This window comes from Bos indicus x Bos taurus, chromosome 8 (assembly GCF_003369695.1).
Source record: "Bos indicus x Bos taurus breed Angus x Brahman F1 hybrid chromosome 8, Bos_hybrid_MaternalHap_v2.0, whole genome shotgun sequence".
Lineage (NCBI taxonomy): Eukaryota > Metazoa > Chordata > Mammalia > Artiodactyla > Bovidae > Bos > Bos indicus x Bos taurus.
Genome location: NC_040083.1, coordinates 76,720,183 through 76,738,767, shown reverse-complemented (window position 1 = coordinate 76,738,767; position 18,585 = coordinate 76,720,183). Strand labels below are relative to the sequence as shown.

The 18,585-nt window shown below is 42.2% G+C and overlaps 1 protein-coding gene across 2 annotated transcripts in view; it reads left to right on the top strand.

The window, feature by feature from the left end:
- The first annotated feature begins 479 nt into the window (after positions 1 to 479).
- Positions 480 to 18,585, top strand: part of FRMD3 (FERM domain containing 3) — a 341,097-nt gene continuing 322,991 nt past the window's right edge. Inside the window, exon 1 of one of the 2 annotated variants that reach the window (XM_027550086.1) lies at positions 480 to 815. In XM_027550086.1, coding sequence (XP_027405887.1) covers positions 669 to 815 — 147 coding nt within the window. In that variant the 5' untranslated portion in view covers positions 480 to 668. The remainder of the gene's footprint in view (positions 816 to 18,585) is intronic. The other variant, XM_027550087.1, reaches the window with a different exon arrangement.

Genomic DNA, 18,585 nt, shown 5'->3' with positions numbered 1-18,585 from the left:
GCTACTCTCAGGGTTCCAGAGGTCCAATAATCCTTTCCCGCGGTGGAATCCTCCCTGCGGGTGTAGGTCAGGATCGCCCTCCACGCCCCCTTGCCTGCCGCCAAGTCGCTGGGGCCAAGCAGAGCTTGGCGCTGTCGGGCGCGTGGGGGAGCCGGGGCAGGGACGAGCTCGCTCAGGAGCCAGAGCGATCGCGGCCGGAGAGGGAGGAGGCTGCCGGGCCCAGCCTGACGCAGAGGCGGCGGCGGCAGCGGAGCAGGCCACTGCCCGGGCGTCCCGGCCACCAGCGTGAGCCCGCTCTCCGCCTTCTTCTGCCGCGGCTCCTCACGCGTGGGAGTGAGTGCTTAGCGCGCCCGCCTGGGGTCTCGGGCTCAGGGCATCTTCGGCCAGCGAGCCCGAGCGGAGGGAGGTGCAGGAGCGCTCGCAAGGGGCGGAGGCGGGGAAAGGAGCGGGCGGGGCGGAGGCGAGGGAGCGGAGGGAGGGGACCGTGGAGAGGGAGGGACCCGCCTGCCGCGCCCTGGCCGCTCGGCATGTGTGGCTGCAGGCGCCGGTTGTCGCTGCTGTCCGGGGGCTGAGCCGCACCCGGGTGTCCAGGGCAGTGTGTGTGTGTCCGCGCGGGCGAGCGCCGCGCCGGCCCCGAGCCTCCTGCTCGCTTCCCCGGGCCGCGGTGCATGTTCGCCTCCTGCTACTGTGTGCCGAGAGGCAGGAGGACCATGAAAATGATCCACTTTCGGAGCTCCAGCATCAAATCGCTCAGCCAGGAGATGAAATGCACCATCCGGCTGCTGGACGACTCGGAGATCTCCTGCCACATCCAGGTGCCGGGGCGAGGGAGCGGACTACATGCTGGGCATGGGACTGGGGGGCCTCTACGGGTGGGCGTGCGCGTGGAGACAAGGAACCCATCCGGGGGCCTACTAGAAAGGCAGATTTCTCTTCCTCAGCTCTGAGTCTGGGAGCCCTACTAAGGGATGGGGTTGAGGGGACTGTCTCCCACAGGCACCGGGCGTGCATTATCAATTCCCGAGGCCCCTTCCTCTGGCTTAGACACTGCGCTCACGTCTCGCTGCGCTTAGGATAGTGGACACAGGGCAGCTGCCTCCTGGGGGACTCTAACCCCTCTGTTTCCTAACCTGTCGGGAAATATGAGTTCTGAGAACCCAGAGGGGTACCTGCATGTCGCCCAGTCTTCCTTCTTCCACGTGGAGAAGGCATGCATCAGCATGGATCCACTCATTCTTTCTTTGGCGCCTGGGCTCCGAAGGTGCCTTCAGTCCCAGGGACCTGCTCCAGCTCCCTGCCTCCTCTCTACCGGTGGCCTTTACTCGTAGCGTGGGGCAGCGGCGAAGTTTCCTGGGAGTGAGAGAGGCCAGGCAGCCCCGTGCTCCAAGCCTTAAGGGATGGGGCACGCTGCTCGGACTGGAGCTACCTCGAAAGGAATCCTTTGAAAACTGAGTGTTTCAGGGAAAGGAAAAGGGCTGTTAGGCCAGCAGGGAGGGAATGCTGCAGGACCTGGGTCCAGGAGAAATCGCCCTTTGGGGTATTGGTGACATGTGCTCGTGACCAAGTTGGAGAAGGCCAGAGTTGTGTAGGCGAAGGCAGCTTTGATGGCAACTCCATCCTCCAGTACTTAAGTGCCTCTGGGCTTGCAGGAGATCTGTGAGATGCAGTGGTGTGTGTGTGTGCATGTGAGTGCACTCTCAGTGTTTGTATATGTAGGCAAGTGTGTGCCTTCTCCCAAGATTCAGGGCACGCAGCCTGGAAAGGTCATGTTAGGGTTAAGCACTATTAGCTTTTGACTTTTAAGTATCTTTACTTATTTATCTCTGGAATTTCCTTTTCTCACCTACTCAAGTCTTGAAGGTCTGAGACTAAGTGAGCTGTTTTTAAAACACTGGGCACCCATTCTGTTGAGAGATGAATGGGAGCAGCGTCTCCCAGTGGCAAGAATCTGCCTCTGGGCTGTGTTAACTAAGAATGAATGAATGAATGGTTACCCACCCCCCCACCATTTTTTTTTTCTTTCTTTCTTTTCGTGAGAGCTTGTGACACAGGGACAGTGACTCCTAACTTGTAATATGACAACCAGGTAAGTTTCATGGCAGGAATGTAGTGCCCCATGACCTCCCATTAAAGTGAGCTCCCACTGACTTTTCCGGAGGATCTTGGATTTCATTTTGAACCAAGCACTGCTATTAAACTTAATAATAAAAGGATTAATGGGATAGGCAGTTTTTCTGCTGCCACAGGGTTGCACGGAAACATTTGGCATGTACTGTCTTGTATTTCAGAGAAAGGAGTTTGCACATTTTACCTTAAGTCCTAAAGTGGGTGTATAGGAACTTTAACCCGTATTGAATATGTAGTTAATAAAGGGGTCAGCCACAGAGAGTGGGGCTGTTGGCTTTTCCAGAGCTGTCTCCGCCCTCTATCTGCCCTGTCCTGTCCCATTTGGAGTTGACACCACTGTTTTGTTTTGTTTTTCTGTTTGTGGGAGGGAATCTTCCTTAGAATGGATAAATAGTCCCCAGATGACATGTATGTGCTGTCTCGTGATCTGGCAAACAGTAGATTGTAGCCAATCTAATAACAATTTGGAACATTGGAGTTTGTATGGCCCAACTGATGCCAAAGAGGTTAAAATGCTATGTTCCAAAGTGTTGATTTTGGCATTGCTTGAGAAAATCAAATGTTTTATTTGGAAGCACATCTGCCCCCAAATGGTGATTATCATTTAATCAATTAAAATGAATCAAAAGATGATTTTGGTGATTTTGGACATTATACCTGCCTAGAGTATTTCCAGCCTGGGAATTGATATTATACTTTTGAACATAAGGTCACAAAAACCTTTCCATTTGTTTAGGACAAAGACAAAATGATTTTATTTTTAAAAGAACTTTTGAAGTCACTAGTATTCCCTGGGGAATCCATCTGTGTTTTGTTCCTTTCTTGCCTTTTTCCTCCAGTCTAGAGAATCACAAAGTTAAGAGAGTGTTACACAAATTTTCCCTCTATAACTCATGCAAGGTGTGAGTTATGCTTTTTTTTTTTTTTTTTTGCAAAATAATAGCTTTTAAATATTCTTTTCCAAAGTATATGATTTGTGTGGTTACTGACAAAGAAAACATTCAGTGTAATGGCTCAGGGTCAGCAGCCTGATAGCCACTTGCTCTGTCTCGTCATAGGATTAGGATGCTGTTCCAGTGTGTCATTTGCATGTGACTGTTTAGGTGGGGTGAAAGAGGAATTCCAACTGGATAGGGAGCAAAAGGAGAGTCTAGGGCCCTAGACAGGGGCCTGGGGAAGGAAAGGAGTTGCTGAATGTTCCCTATTGTTGTTGTTCAGTCGCAAAGTCATGTCCAACCCTTTGCAACCCCATGGACTGCAGCACGCCAGGCTTCCCTGTCCTTTGCTATCTCCTGGAGTTTGCTCAAACTCATGTCCATTGACTCGGTGATGCCATCCAACCATCTCATCCCCTGTTACCCCCTTCTCCTCCTGCCCTCAATCTTTCCCAGCATCAGAGTCTTTTCCAATAAGTTGGTTCTACTGGTCTTTTCCAACGAAGCCAACCCTGCAAGTCTGGAGACTGTGGAAGGACATGGCTTAGTTCTCACTTCTTTGATTCAGTAGTGCTGTTTCAAGTAGAGTAGAGTTCTAGTCGTCTTCCCCATTCCGTCCACGTTTTCAGATGCTGGCAGGGTGTTCACCACTCCTCCTAATGAGCTTGCCATTTTTAATACTGATTTTTATTGTGTAAGTTGTAGACTTTTCATATTATTTATTCTTTATCAAGTCCTGGTAAATATGCTTGTTATTATTTGAATTGGCTGGAAAATTATAAAAATTTGTATTTGAATAGTAACTCTGGCACTGTGTGTAGCACCTAGTAGGTGCTTAATAATTATTTGTAGATGTAGATTGCATAATTTGTGTCTGGGCTGTTAAATTCATGAGGGTAGAAACTCTTGTTATGGTTGTTGTTCTTCAAGGAGTCCTTCAGGTTCCTAGAGCCGAACTTGACATATAGTTGTGGTCAATAAACACTTGCTGAATGAACAAATGCTACTGACCCAGTATTTAATGTAGCTCATACCTGTCATCATGAGGACAGCATGACAGCATTGGGTTGAGAATAAGGAGATACATAGTTTAGTTATGTTACCAACCAGTGTGACATGTAGTGAGTCATTTGACATTTGGAATCAGTGTTTCTTCTTTTGTAAAATAAGGGATTTGGGTTAGAATGGATGTCTCCAGTTTATAAAGTCTATAGTTTATCTGTTACCTAGACCAATTACCTTTGACTAAAACATTGCTATTGACAGATTATATACATATTATCTCATGTGATTTTCATTCCTGTCCTGGGTTATCTCCATTTTATTGTGTTATTGAATATTTTCTCAATTTTATGGGTATAGAAAACGAGGTGCAGAGAGATTAGGCCACTTGAGTCACCTGGCAAGTAAGTAGATTGAAGCCATGTCATTTTACTTAGAATCCAGAGCCCTGTCTTCTCTTCAGCTGCTTCCAACTTGAGAGTTAGGATGTTTAGGCTGCAAGTAAAAGAGCAGCTGAGTTAAAGTGGCTTGAGTAATAAGGACACTTATCATCTCACCTAATGAGAAGTCCGGAGGTAGGGTAGCTTCAGAGTTGTTCAGCAGCTCTGCATGGACCAGGAGCTTTCCATCTTTCTACTCTGCCTCCTCAGCACATCTCCTTTGTCACTTAGAGTTCTCATTATAAGGTGGCTGTGAATGTCCTTCAGGTACTAACACATCCACCATGTAAGAGGTGGGATTTCCTCTTGCATTTCTTTTTATCATAGAGGAATACCATTCCTGGAGGCTCCCATCAGTCCTCTCATTAGATCACATTGCCCAGGATTGAATCCTATACCCATGACTTAGCTGTAAAAGAGTCTAGAAATGTGAATATTTGGTATCTGTACTCCTCACTCTCTATAATGAGAGGTGGGCTTTGACTTCATGGAGGCAATGGAGGGGTGTGTGTGTGTGTGTGTGTTAAGGGGCGGGGAACTGCTGGTGGCTAAGCAAGCAGTAGTGTCTTTCAGAATAGGTCAAATTGAGTAATAATTATTGTTACAACTAGACTTTCAGTAACGTTTAATAAGATGTTAGCTGAGCCCTGGCTTATTTTAGGCAATCTTTGTATGATCAAATTCTGCAACAATTATTGGATAATCCTTTGTAGCTTGTGTTGTTAAATATCAGTTCAGCCCTTACTGAGCCCATGGGTTCTGTGCAGCTACACACTGTCTTGTGTACAGCAAGCATCTCTGCTCTTGCTGAAGTGGCAGTATGGCCAAGTGGTTGGGAGCTTGTGATCCAGAGTACTACTTGCCTGGGTTTGAACCCTGGCTCTAACCATTGACCAGCCAGGTGACTTTGGACAAGTCACTTTACCAGTTTGGTTTCAGTTTCCTCATCTGTAAAATGAGGGTAATACTGGTACAACCTCATGGTCTTGTTGTAACAATCAAATATGCAATATATAGTGCTAGTGCTAAGTTGCTTTCAGTTGTGTCCGACTCTGTGACCCCAGGGACTGAAGCCCACCAGGCTCCTCTGTCCATGGGATTCTCCAGGCAAGAATACTGGAGTAGGTTGCCATTTCTATCTCCAGGGGATCTTCCCAACCAGGGATCGAACCTGTGTCTCTTGTGTCTCCTGCATTGGCAGGGAGATTCTTTACTGCTAGTGCCACCTGGGAAGCCCATGCAATATATACCAAGTACTTAATACCTGGCCCATAGTAAGAAATGAAAATATACTGACTGTTGTCTTACTATTATGTGAAGATATATTGGATTTAATTCTAAATAGTGTGAAGGCTCTGGCTTGGAATCTAATGTCTTTAAGCCCAAACTCCATCACTTTCTGACTGTGTAAGACCTCAAGTGAATCACTGGGCCTCCAGTTTTTAATCTGTGAAATGGGCATAATAATTCCTCAATTGCCAGTCTCCATTGGGTTGTTGAGATGAAATCTATAAAAGCGTGTTGTAAACGCTAAAAAATCACCCAAATGCAGAATACTATTCTAATTAATTTGGTTAAAAAAGAGAAAGTTGTTTACTGCATCCTAAGTTTCTTATCTGTTTTAACAGGAATTTGTGGTCACTTGCAAACATACATATGTGCTTAATATCAGGCCCCATGATGAGCCTGCAGGTGAAATCCACCCTAGGTTCGGATAACAGCCACACATGTTCTGCTAATAAGGACGACTCAACTCTTTTCTCTATCAGATTCATCTGGAGTGCCATTCAGAGTACAGTGAATATCAGACACTAAAGGAATAGAAGAGAGAGGCAATTTGTTAAATACCATGGTCTAGCTCTGATGTATTTATGCCTAGATTACATGGGCCAGCTCTTTGTGTTAAGTATATTCTGACAGAAAAGTAGTGTTATTTCAATACTCTGCTAAGATCTTATCTCTTGATGTGTTCAGAGCAAAGGCAATGTGTATTGACCATGGGGAGGATGCAATACTGTTAGCTCCACATCACTGGACAATATACCAGCTGGGTGCTTTTAACTGACAAATTCCAATTCAAACTGGCTTTAACATTAAAGATATTTACTGGATCAGCACTTCCCTGGTGGCTCAAATGGTAAAGAAACTGCCTGAAATGCAGACTTGGGTTTGATCTCTGGGTTGGGAACATCCCCTGGATAAAGGAATGGCAACCCACTCCAGTATTCTTGCCTGGAGGATCCCATGAACAGAGGAGCTTGGTAGGCTGCAGTCCATGGGGTCGCAAGGAGTCAGACACAACTGAGTGACTAACACACACACACACACACACACTCACATATCCAGAAATTCTGAGTTAAGTAGGGACCTAATTCAAGAACTATCCTGACTTTCTGTGAGGCTTTATCCTGAGACTATAGTGAAGTGGTTATAGTAGTTTCAGTTCTCACATTTTCATGGGACACCCTCCAGAGGAATTGAAAAACCACTTCCAACTCAGCATTCAAAGCAAAAGTCCTGCAGTCATTTTATCACCTGCCACCCTGAACAGTGAGTGAAATCGATCAAAATGAGTGTGCTGATTAGCTTAAGGTGCCTTCGGACTCAGAGTGGAATCAGCTTCCTTCCTGGTGGTGGTCTGAGTAGGGGAGAGAGGTCAATGCCTAGAAATCAGGGTTCTCTTCCAAAGGAGAAAGAGGGGGAGAGGAAGATGGCTGCTAGGAAGTTTACCCTACTAGATGTTTTGTCTGGGTCAGCGATTCTCAAAGTGTATCCTGGGGAGCCCCAGGAGTCCCTGAGATCCTTTCAGGGGGCCCCTGAGGTTCAAACTATTTTCAAAATAATACTAAGATGTTGTTTGCCTCTTTAGGTTAAGGAGTTTTATTGAGATATAATTTACATACTATAAAATTCATCCATTTCAAGTGTATAACTTTAAGATAGTCACAGAATTGTGCAACCATCACCACAATCAGACAATCCCCCAAAGAAACCCTATGCCCTTTAGTAGTCATACTCCCTTTTCCCCCTAAACTTCCCAGCCCTAGGTAACTGCTGATCTACTTTTTGTCTCTATAGATTTGTCTGTTGTGGCCATTTGATGAAAATGAAGTCACGTAATGATCTTTTGTGTCTGACTTCTTTCACTTGCATAATTGCTAGGCTCATCTACGTTGTAGCATGTATCAGTATTTCTTTCCCTTTAATTGGTGAATAATGTTCTATTGTATGAATAGATCACAGTTTACCATCAGTTGATGAAAATTTGGGTTGTTTCCACTTTTTGGCTATTTCGAAGAATGTTGCAGTAAATATTCCAGTAAAATTTTCCATTTGCCTTGGGTATATACCTGGGAGTGAAATTACTGGGCCATATAGTAACTCCATTTAATCTTTTGAATTGAATAGTTTGCCAGACTATTCTCCCAAGCAGCTGCTCCATTTTACATTTCCACCAGCAATGTATAAGGGTTTCAGTTTCTCCACATCCTTGCCAACACTTGTTATTATCTATTTGATTATAAACTGTCGTAGTGGGTGTGAAGTGATACCTTACTGTGGTTTTGATTTGCATTTCCTTGATGCTAATGCTGTTGACCATCATTTCATGTGCTTATTGGCTGTTTGTCTATCTTTGGAGAACTGTCTATTTGGATCCTTTGGCTATTTTAAAATTGGATTGTTGTTTTATTGTTGAGTTCTAATAATTCTTACATATTCTGGATATAGACTTCTTATTTAATAAATGATTTACAGCCATTTTTCTCATTCTGTGGGTTTTTTTAGTCTGATGGTGTCAAAATTTTTAAAATTTTGATGAAATCCAATTTATCTGTTTTTTCTTTTTTTCCTTTTGTTCCTTGTGATTTTTGTGTCATAGCTAAGTAACTGTTGCCAAAGGTCATGGGATTTATACCTGTGTCTTCTTTAAACAGTTTTATAGTTTTAGCTATTATATTTGGGTCTTTGATTCATTATTTTACTGATATGTGATTTGGATATCATAAATGTCACCATTTTAAAGTATAAAATTCATTAGCTTTAGTATATTCACAATATATACTATATATACAGCCATCACTGCTAATTCCAGAACATTTTCATCATCCCCCAAAATAAAACTCTTCCTGTTAATAGTCACTCCCCATCTGATCCATTTTGAGTTAATTTTTATGTATGATGTGAAGTAGAGGTCCAACTTGATTCTCGTGCATGTGGATATCCAGTTGTTCCAGCACCATTTGTTGAAAAAACTATTTTCCTATTTGTCACTCTTGTTGAGATGTTGATTGCCTTTTCCACTCTCAATCTCTCGTAAGTGTACAATGGAGTTTTCCAGAGGCTGGATAATATGAGACATAACAACACATTAACTACAGAAGCAGATGGGAGAATCCAGCTGTCTTCTATTGAGCCAGACACTAAAGATGTTCAAAATGTAAAAAGTGCTACTGTTCTCAATTAATTGGCTTTATTTTGTAAAACAAAGTTATTTTTCATAAAAGAATGCTATTTATGTTAATGTGCAATGGGTTTGTTATTTTTTAAATGAATCAATTATTGATTATCTTAAAAACTTACGATCAGCGAATATTGAGATATACCACCCAACTAAATAGAAATTCTATAGATCTTCAATAGTGTAAAGGAATTTTGAGGCCAATAAGCTCAAGAATTGCTGGTTTTGGTGATTGTCAATTTACTGAACTTCCTGAAAAAAATTTTAATAGTCCTAAGTAAAACAGAGAACTACTCCCGTGTACCTTGGGTCTCCAGGATTGCAAATTATAAGTACTTGAAATGATGTCAGTTAAGTAAAAAATCCCAGCGTGTGCATAAAAAATGTGTATATGTATATTTGAAATTCTTAATATTAACCATATACCTGTGTGTGTGTGTGTGTGTGTGTGTATTGCAATGTTAAGAGTAGAAGATCAAGGGCAGGCTCTTCTGTCATAAGCATTTCCCAATTGCACTTGCTCTCCAGCTGAATCTCATTTTTTTTTCAACTCTAATTATTTGAAGTCTTACTTTGAGACCCCCTCTTTTGATTATGAAAAATGTACAGCGACAGTGCATTGTGTTTAACATATAAACTGCTTGAATCAAGTCCCTCAGTCACTGAATTCTTAAGTTGTTACTTCTTTTACTCACTAGGCATTTTGGGAACTCTTGAAAACATGGCAGGAATGGAAATATCAGAATTTGTTGCATAGAGAATCTGAGATTCACATGCATGAGTGATAGGCATTCAGTAGCTAGCATGGTCCTTTCTCTGTTTCCACTTTGTGTGGGAAAGGATGCAAGTTACTCCTCCTATGAAATAGCAGAGAGCCACATGTGGAGTCCGTAGATGGGGGAAAATGGGATTATGATCAGGAGCCCTTAGGGCAGGTTTTGCAGCTGAGATCTGAATTTAATTCAGGCTAAAAGGAGGTGGCATTCAGCTCCTGGGAGGGATGTGTAAATGCTTTGCAGTTTCGGATATTCATGTGGATCTTCTGTGCCATTGTTAAAATGCATATTTCTGATTCAGGCGGTCCTGAGGAGGGCCCTGAAATGATGCATTTCCAGCAGGCTTCTAGATGCATTTCCAGCAGGCTTCTAGATGCCGTGTTCTGTGAACCACATTTGGAATAGTAAGGCTTTAATGGAAATTATCTATTTCATAGTAATATTAACTTCCTTGAGTGTGGAGCTTTTTGACCCTTAGCTCTCTGGATAATACCTCACCTGGCACATTTCCCTTGGTAGAGGTTCAGTGAATGTTTGAGCAAGTGAGTGAATGAATGAGTGAATAAAGAAATCCATCCAGGTATGTCTATCACAATAAACTGAAGTACCAATTAGACATTGATGCTGGAGATGAAATGCCTCCTTTTGACTCCCATCCCCCGCCAAATCAAGAGATTGTTTTTCAAATAGGATTTCCTATGATGACCAGTCTGATGAAGTGTTGAATGTCTGTGAGAGTGTTTATGGGGACTCAGGGTTAATGAGAGAATTCTTGTCCCTCTGGGCCACGTTTCCCACTCTTGCCTTCCTATATCCTGGACTCTTGGTGGCATTGTGGAGGAGCTCTGGCAACTCCTTGGCACAAACAAATCATTGTGTATAAAGCCAGCCATGTCTGGAAGATCCCAGAGGCATAGGAGGCCCAGCTGTTCTCACTGGCAGAAGTGACCTCAGGGGACCATGACCCTAGAGGACAGTGAAAAAATGCCTTAGAGGTGTAATACAAGCTCTCGAGCTGTTTCTTTGGTGACTCTGCCTAAAGGTGCAGGAGGGAAGTGAGAGGATCACTCTGGAAAAAAAAGAAGCTCCTTCTAAAGGGAAAGAGCATTTGTATAGATCAAGCCATCATACTTTTCAAAAGTGGATTAGTAAAGGTTTTTTGAAATAACTTCAATCTTAGTCAATAAGCATTTAAATATATCTTCTATATGCCAAGCACAGAGCTAGGAACTGGAGATAAAAAGAAAATAAAATCAGACATCAAGAGGCTCACAGTCATTTGGAAGAAGAGAGACAAGAAAATGATTCAAGGACAACATGACAGACATAGGGACAGGTGTATGGGTGGAGGACCAAGAGGAGGCATCTGTATCAGACTGGGTATAGATGAATCTTGATTAATAATTAAAGGACAAGTGAAAATCAATTCTTTGAAGAAGGGAAAAAAGCATGCAAAACACGGTGAGCTTGTGCTTGATGTAAAACCTTGGGCATGATCAGCGTGACTGGATATAGAAATGAAGGGAGGGGGAATCTTGGATTAGTCCCAGGTGGTTGGTTTCAGGGACAGGGGTCATGGTGTCACCAATACAGTACAGACCACAAGTTTTGGGAACCCACTGGAAAATAAAAATCTGAGGCCTCTTGTTAAAAATTATTAAGAATTTCAAGATCACAGTGAAAGTGAAGTCGCTCAGTTGTGTCCGACTCTTTGCGATCCCATGGACTGTAGTCTACCAGGCTTCTCTGTCCATGGGATTTTCCAGGCAAGAGTACTGGAGTGGGTTGCCATTTCCTTCTCCAGGGGATCTTCCTGAACCAGAGATGGAACCCACGTCTCCTGCATTGCAGGCAGACGCTTTACCATCTGAGCCACCAGGGAGGAGACCATTAAACAAAGCATGGGTCCTTCTTAGCATGGATCCCACACCCATGAAGCTGATTCTGAGAAGACAGAATAAAGGAGAAACAGATTAGGGGAGGAGTTTGGGCATGTAGACTTCATAGTGCCTGTGGGGTATCTGGGTAGAGAATTCTCAGGTAGCCAGGCAAGAATACCAGAGTGGGTTGTGGTCCCAAAGGGAATGGCAACCTATTCTGGTATTCTTGCCTGGAGAATCCTTTGGGTAGAGGAGCCTGGTGAGCCCCAGTCTCTGGGGTTGCAGAGTCAGACATGACTGAGCAACTAACACACATACACAGTTGGAAATAAGGAATGAAAGTCAGCAGAGATGTCTGACTTGGAGACACAGATAAGAGAATCCTTAGTATTCACGCAAGTGGTTGTAGAAGTCATGTGATATGAAAGGAACTATTACATGGGTCTTACTTTTTTGTCTGTCTTTCTGTTTGGGGCATCCTTGTAGATCAAACCAATGGAGTTTGAGCTTTGGAATTGTTTCCAAGAGTGCTTGATCATATTTTCTTTGTTTGGCAGTTCCCACCTGAATGAGAGCTTCTCCATTTTATTTTGCAAATAGGGCAGCTGCCTCAGAGGTCTCAGTGGAAAAGCACTTTCCTTCTCCTAATTTTCATTTTCTAGCTTGGACTAACAAATGACAAAAAGTCCTCTCCAAGCTATAAGACTCTGAGTTACAAAACAGGACTTTCACTCTAGGGAAGTTACCCTTTGAGACAGTGTCATGAACATTGGATAATACATTTTTAAATCCTATCAAAAGGATTCAAACTTGAAGTAAACATGTCATGGAACAACTTTGTAAATTATGCTGCAGTAATTCATCTTTTCTTTACTATTTATGTGTCTCAGATATATCCAATGGCAAATTTTGTTTCCTGTTTAGTTTCCAGGAGATTATTGTGAATGTTGATTAAAATAAATTCAAGGTCTGTAAGATCCCTCAAAGAAATAATTTAATATTGGTAACATGATTTGGATCTTAGATGTGCAGTAGAGCTTTGTCTGAATAGATCTGTTATTATGCTAAGGTTTTAAATATGATTATTCTGTTGCAGGGGAAGCAATTAACATATTAACAGATTACGATTTGGTCTATTACCTCTCATTTCAAAAGTGTAATTTGCATCTTTGAGGCACTAGGCCTTATGGTGAATGTTAGTGTGAAAAGGATTGACTGAATCAGAATTTTCACATGCAAACTGTGAAAATTTGAATACGATATCAGTTACAAATGGATTGATAATAAAATTAAACAACCTTAAAAAAAATCAGTAACTTTTTTAATAGAAGAGAGGACAAAAGCCTAATCAATAAATTGGCTAGTAATTTTTCCTTGATGTTATTAACTGATGTTATTTTTGAGGGCTGGTTTTTACATGTGTGCCTGCCCATTGTTCCAAAAATAATGCTGGTCTTTGTGATCTTTATCATATGTAGGTATCATCTACAATGTTATAATGTTGGGAATTATTGGTTCTTTATTTAGCAACATCTTTCTCTCTGCTCATGTGCCTCTTGATTTTCTTGAGTTGTATGCTCATAATGTGAATTAGTTAGTTGATTAAATTGAGATCCAGAGCTGTGATTTGCCTGAATTTGCCTATTTAGCAAAATTAGGATGAGATATGATGTCTTGGATTATACACTAAATACTACCGTTATTGTGTTTTTGAATCTTTTTTGGTAGTCTAAGGGATATAATTCTTTTCCACTGACAACTGTTAATAACACAGGGAGAAAACCTCACAGTGACCACACTTCTGGGTAAAGAAAGTAAATTGATTTCTTAAGTGTCATCGAAGGACCACAGTTTTAGTTCTTCTCTAGTTTCTGTAGTCAGTATGTGGCTCAATGTAGCTCAGTGTACCTTCAAATGAAAACTACCATCAGTTGTTCAGGTATTTTTGAATATTTTGGCATCTAACATTCCTACACAATTAAAAGAGGTCTTCCTTTTCCCTTTATAAGTTTGGCATGGGACAGACATTGCTTGTATTTTGAACTTTCAAAAAATTACAAAGGGAAAGAAAAGAGGATGATGTCATAGAATTATCTATCTATCCAAAGTAAATTTACTGTGTAGTCTTCGGATTGACTCTGGAAGTCAGTTCTTAGTAATCCTAGGCCATGGTATTTAGAAAACTTCTAGAAAAATATGAAAATAAAGTTTTTTTTATTTAGGTACTAGCTATGTCCTTGTTAGGCTCTGTTTGTTTGGAAGGCTTAGGAAGAAGCATAATAAAATCTCTGGAGTCAGAGGAGGGAAAAACACTGTATACCACCTGGAGCCAAGTCAAGGATAACTTCACCTCGTGTGTTTCCAAACCTCAAGGGAGATTATTTCTGCTAGGGGATCATGGTGGTGGGGGATGGGGGTTGGTCACCTTGAGGACACCTTTTGTCTCCATGTTTGGAGACATAGGTTTTTCACCGGGTGTAGATGGCACCTTCTTGGTTCAGTGCTGATTAAAAGGAAAAAAAGGAGGAAAAGTTGTACAGTAATTCAAGGGCAGCCACAAAGTCTGAGTTTGCAGTGCCAGCAGCAGTGTGGTAATTTGAGAATAGCAAATTAGAGGAACAAAGCAGATTTTAATCATATGCCACAGAGAGGAAGGGAGGAAGGTGGTTTAGGTTTATCTCCAAATTGTACCTCCATTAGAGTAAGGGAGGTTTTTAATGCTGTAATCCAATGTTTATTGTTAAAGATTTCTTTGTTTCTTTCCTCCAGTATTTCTTTAGCACACTCACTGGGAGGGAAATGCCAGCTTTCTTCCCATCACTGAACTCAGCAGTTGTTAAATATAAAACATTTTCTTGATGTTATTGGGAATAGAATGAGGGAGAAAGAGTGACAGAGTTAGATTCAAGAGCATTACCCTTTCGGAGACTTTAGTCTGAAGGCAAAACTGTCCCATTCCATCCTTTCTGTCCATCCATCCATCCATCCGTCAACCCATCCACCTACTTCACTCATTCGTCCAATAGCACCTCTCTTAAGGACTGGTTTGGGTACCAGAGATAAAAAGATAAGTAAGAATATGGTCCCTTCCAATCTGGTAGAGAAGACAGACACACAGACAGTTTCAAGATGGTACTGTTATGATTGAAGAACACTAGGATATTACTGGAGCAGAGAGAGAAGCCAAGGTATCACTTAGGGGAAGGTATAACCCTCCTTTAATCTCTAGTCACCCTCTTCTGAAGTCACTACTCCTCAAAAGGGTGGATCACAGATATTTTCTTTGAAATAGATCACAGATATTTTCTTACTCCCATTTAAATACAGATAAGAGCATCTTGAAGAACTTTGTGCTTCTGCTTGCAGACATCTCAGCAAAAGTTGTACCTTGCTATAAAAGGTAATTTCAAGAGAAGTCACGCATCCCCTTTCCTGCTTTCTACTGGGTCTTCATCCTCACAGTGTCTCCTGTATCGAAATTCTGGAGCAGCCGCTGGGGCTCCCAATGCAGCCTGAGCAGACCAGGGGAAGATTTTCTGGAGGATATCATGGCTTAGATGAGTTTTAAAGAAAAAGTAAGCATTGTCTGGCTGGCTGACTGGGGGAATGTTTTGAGAAGGCGGTATAGTTAGGGAAAGAAGGGCCTCTGGCAGAAGGCTATGCATAGGAAAAGGCATGGTATTTGTGAGGAACTCAGAAAAATGCATTGATTTTATAGGTCACCAGAGAGGTCCATAATATGCAGTGGGGAGCTGGCCATTATGTGATCAGACTGTGCAGACAATGGAGTGGACAGCTGGAGTCTAGAAAACAGTACTGGCTACTGTTGACTACAGAATAATTAGGACAGCCCTACTGAGGCATGGTATGTATGGTTCAGTGACCATTGCCATTGTTTTGCAGGGTCAGCTTGACTACTGTTCCAGGGCGAAAGATAAGATGCATGGAGTATTTTGTCTCAGACACTACCCCAAGGAACACTGGAGGTTTCAAGTTCTTAGCTGAGGTTGTAAACTTTCATGTGCTGTTGAGAGTGGCAGTGGTTCCATGATCTGTGAACTTCAGTAATGAAGCAAATCTTTCTTAATTACAGATCAAGAAGTTGACAGACTTTTCCGAAGCATCCCTTTAACGTGTTGTGTGCTAAGTTGCTTCAGTCGTGATCGACTCTCTGCGATCCCATGGACTGTAGCATGCCAGGCTCCTCTGTCCATGGGATTTTCCGGGCAAGAATACTGGAGTGAGTTGCCATGCCCTCCTCTAGTGTGTCTTCGCAACTCAGGGGTCGAAACTGAGTCTCTTTTGTCTCCTGATTTGGCAGGTGGGTTCTTTACCACTAATGCCACCTGGGAAGTCCTTTAACCTGTTCAGTTCAGTTGCTCAGTCATGTCTGATTCTTTGCAACCCCGTGAACTGCAGCATGCCAGGCCTCCCTGTTCATCACCAACTCCCGGAGCCTGCCCAAACTCATGTCCATTGAGTTGGTGATGCCATCCAGCCATCTCATCCTCTGTCGTCCCCTTCTCCTCCTGCCCCCAATCCCTCCCAGCATCAGAGTCTTTTCAAATGAGTCAGCTCTTTGCATCAGGTGGCCAAAGTATTGGAGTTTCAGCTTCAGCAGCAGTCATTCCAGTGAACACCCAGGACTAATCTCCTTTAGGATGGACTGGTTGGATTTCCTTGCAGCCCAAGGCACTCTCAGGAGTCTTCTCCAACACCACAGTTCAAAAGCATCAATTCTTTGGCGCTCAGCTTCCTTTACAGTCCAGCTTTCACATCCATACATGACTACTGGAAAAACCATAGCCTTGACTAGACGGACCTTTGTTGACAAAGTAATGTTTCTGCTTTTTAATATGTTGTCTAGGTTGGACATCACTTTCCTTCCAAGGAGTAAGTGTCTTTTAATTTCATGGCTGCAATCACCATCTAGAGTGATTTTGGAGCCCAAAAAATAAAGTCTGCCACTGTTTCCACTGTTTCCCCATCTATTTGCCATGAAGTGATGGGACCAGATGCCATGATCTTCGTTTTCTGAATGTTGAGCTTTAAGCCAACTTTTTCACTCTCCTCTTTCACTTTCATCAAGAGGCTTTTTAGTTCTTCTTCACTTTCTGCCATAAGGGTGGTGTCATCTGCATATCTGAGGTTATTGATATTTCTCCCGGCAATCTTGATTCCAGCTTGTGTTTCATCCAGCCCAGCGTTTCTCATGTACTCTGCATGTAAGTTAAATAGGCAGGGTGACAATATACAGCCTTGATGTACTCCTTTTCCTGTTTGGAATCAGTCTGTTGTTCCATGTCCAGTTCTAACTGTTGCTTCCTGACGTGCATACAGGTTTCTCAAGAGGCAGGTCAGGTGGTCTGGTATTCCCATCTCTTTCAGAATTTTCCACAGTTTATTGTGATCCACACAGTCAAAGGCTTTGGCATAGTCAATAAAGCAGAAATAGATATTTTTCTGGAACTATCTTGCTTTTTCGATGATCTGGTGCATGTTGGCAATTTAACCTGTTAGGGTAGTCCTACGTCCAGCCAGAGAGGACCTGATGGAACTAGCTGTGGGGGCTTCTGGAAATAAGTATTGAACAGAGGTGAGAGGAATTGAACCTCTTTCTGTACTTTACTTACATTAGCACTCTCCAATAGAGCTTTTGTGATGATGAAACTGTTCTAGATCTGTGCTGTTTGTTTGGTAACCACTAGTCTTGTGTGGCTTTTGAACACTTAATGTGTGACTAGTGTCACTGAGGAACTGAATTGTCAATGTTAATTAATTTAGTTATTAATAATTAAATAGTTACATGTTTTAGAGGCTGTCATACTGAACAGCACAGTGTTAGCCTCTTAATGGTGGTTAATGGTGCCTCTCTTGAATAAGAGAGACATTGAACGTCAGGGTGGGAATAGTATGGAAAACTTTTCTGCTTTTCTCTGTGTACTTCCATACCATTTGAACGTATGTAAGCATGTGTTGGTGGTGTTGTAGTCACTAAATCGTGTCTGACTCTTGCGACCCCATAGACTGTAGCCTGCCAGGCTTCTCTGACCATGGGATTCTTCAGGCAAGAATAGTGGAGTGAGTTGCCATTTCCTTCTCCAAGGGAAGTGTGTGTTACTTGCATATTTTTAAAAACAATATGACATTCTGGAAAAGGCAAAACTATCGTGACAGTGTCTGCTCACAGTTAACATCCCTAGGGACTATGCCTTCATTGCTTGAACTTTGTGGTCTTGGACAGACCAAAGTTCACATCTCAGCCCAGTGCTTACTATCTGTGTGTCCTGGGGTGGGATGCATTTCTTGGCCCATTTCCCCAACCCGTAAAATGGGGATATTAAGTCCCCATTTCATAGGGCTGTTTCTGAGGATTAAATGAAAATGAAAGATGCTTTTTACTGTCATGGTATTTTTGCCTTTTCCAGTTTTTTGTCAATTCTTTCAAATTTTCTATATAGACAATCATGTCTGTGAACAAAGACCGTTTTGTTACTTCCTTCCCAATCTTTCTCTTGCCTTATTGCATTGGGAAGGACTTCTATTATAGTTTTGAAAAGGAGTGGTGAGAGGGGATTTATTAATCTTAGCGGGAAATCTTTGAGTTTCTCATCATTGAGGATGGTATGAACTGTAGACTTTTTGTAGATTTTTTTTTTTTTTAATTAAGTTGGGAAAGTTCCCTTCTATTCTGAGTTTACTAAGAGTTTTTATGATGATTGGATGCTGGATTTTGTCAAGGTTTTTCCACATTTATTGAAATAATCAAGTGATTTTTTTCTTTTTTAGTTTGTTCTTTTTTTTTTTTTTTTTTAACTTTACAATATTGTATTAGTTTTGCCAAACATCAAAATGAATCTTGTGATGGATTGCATTCACTGATTTTGGAATTTGATCTTGCCTTGCATACCTGGGATGAATCCACTTGAATTGGGTCATCTAATGATTTAGACAAAGGAAATTAGC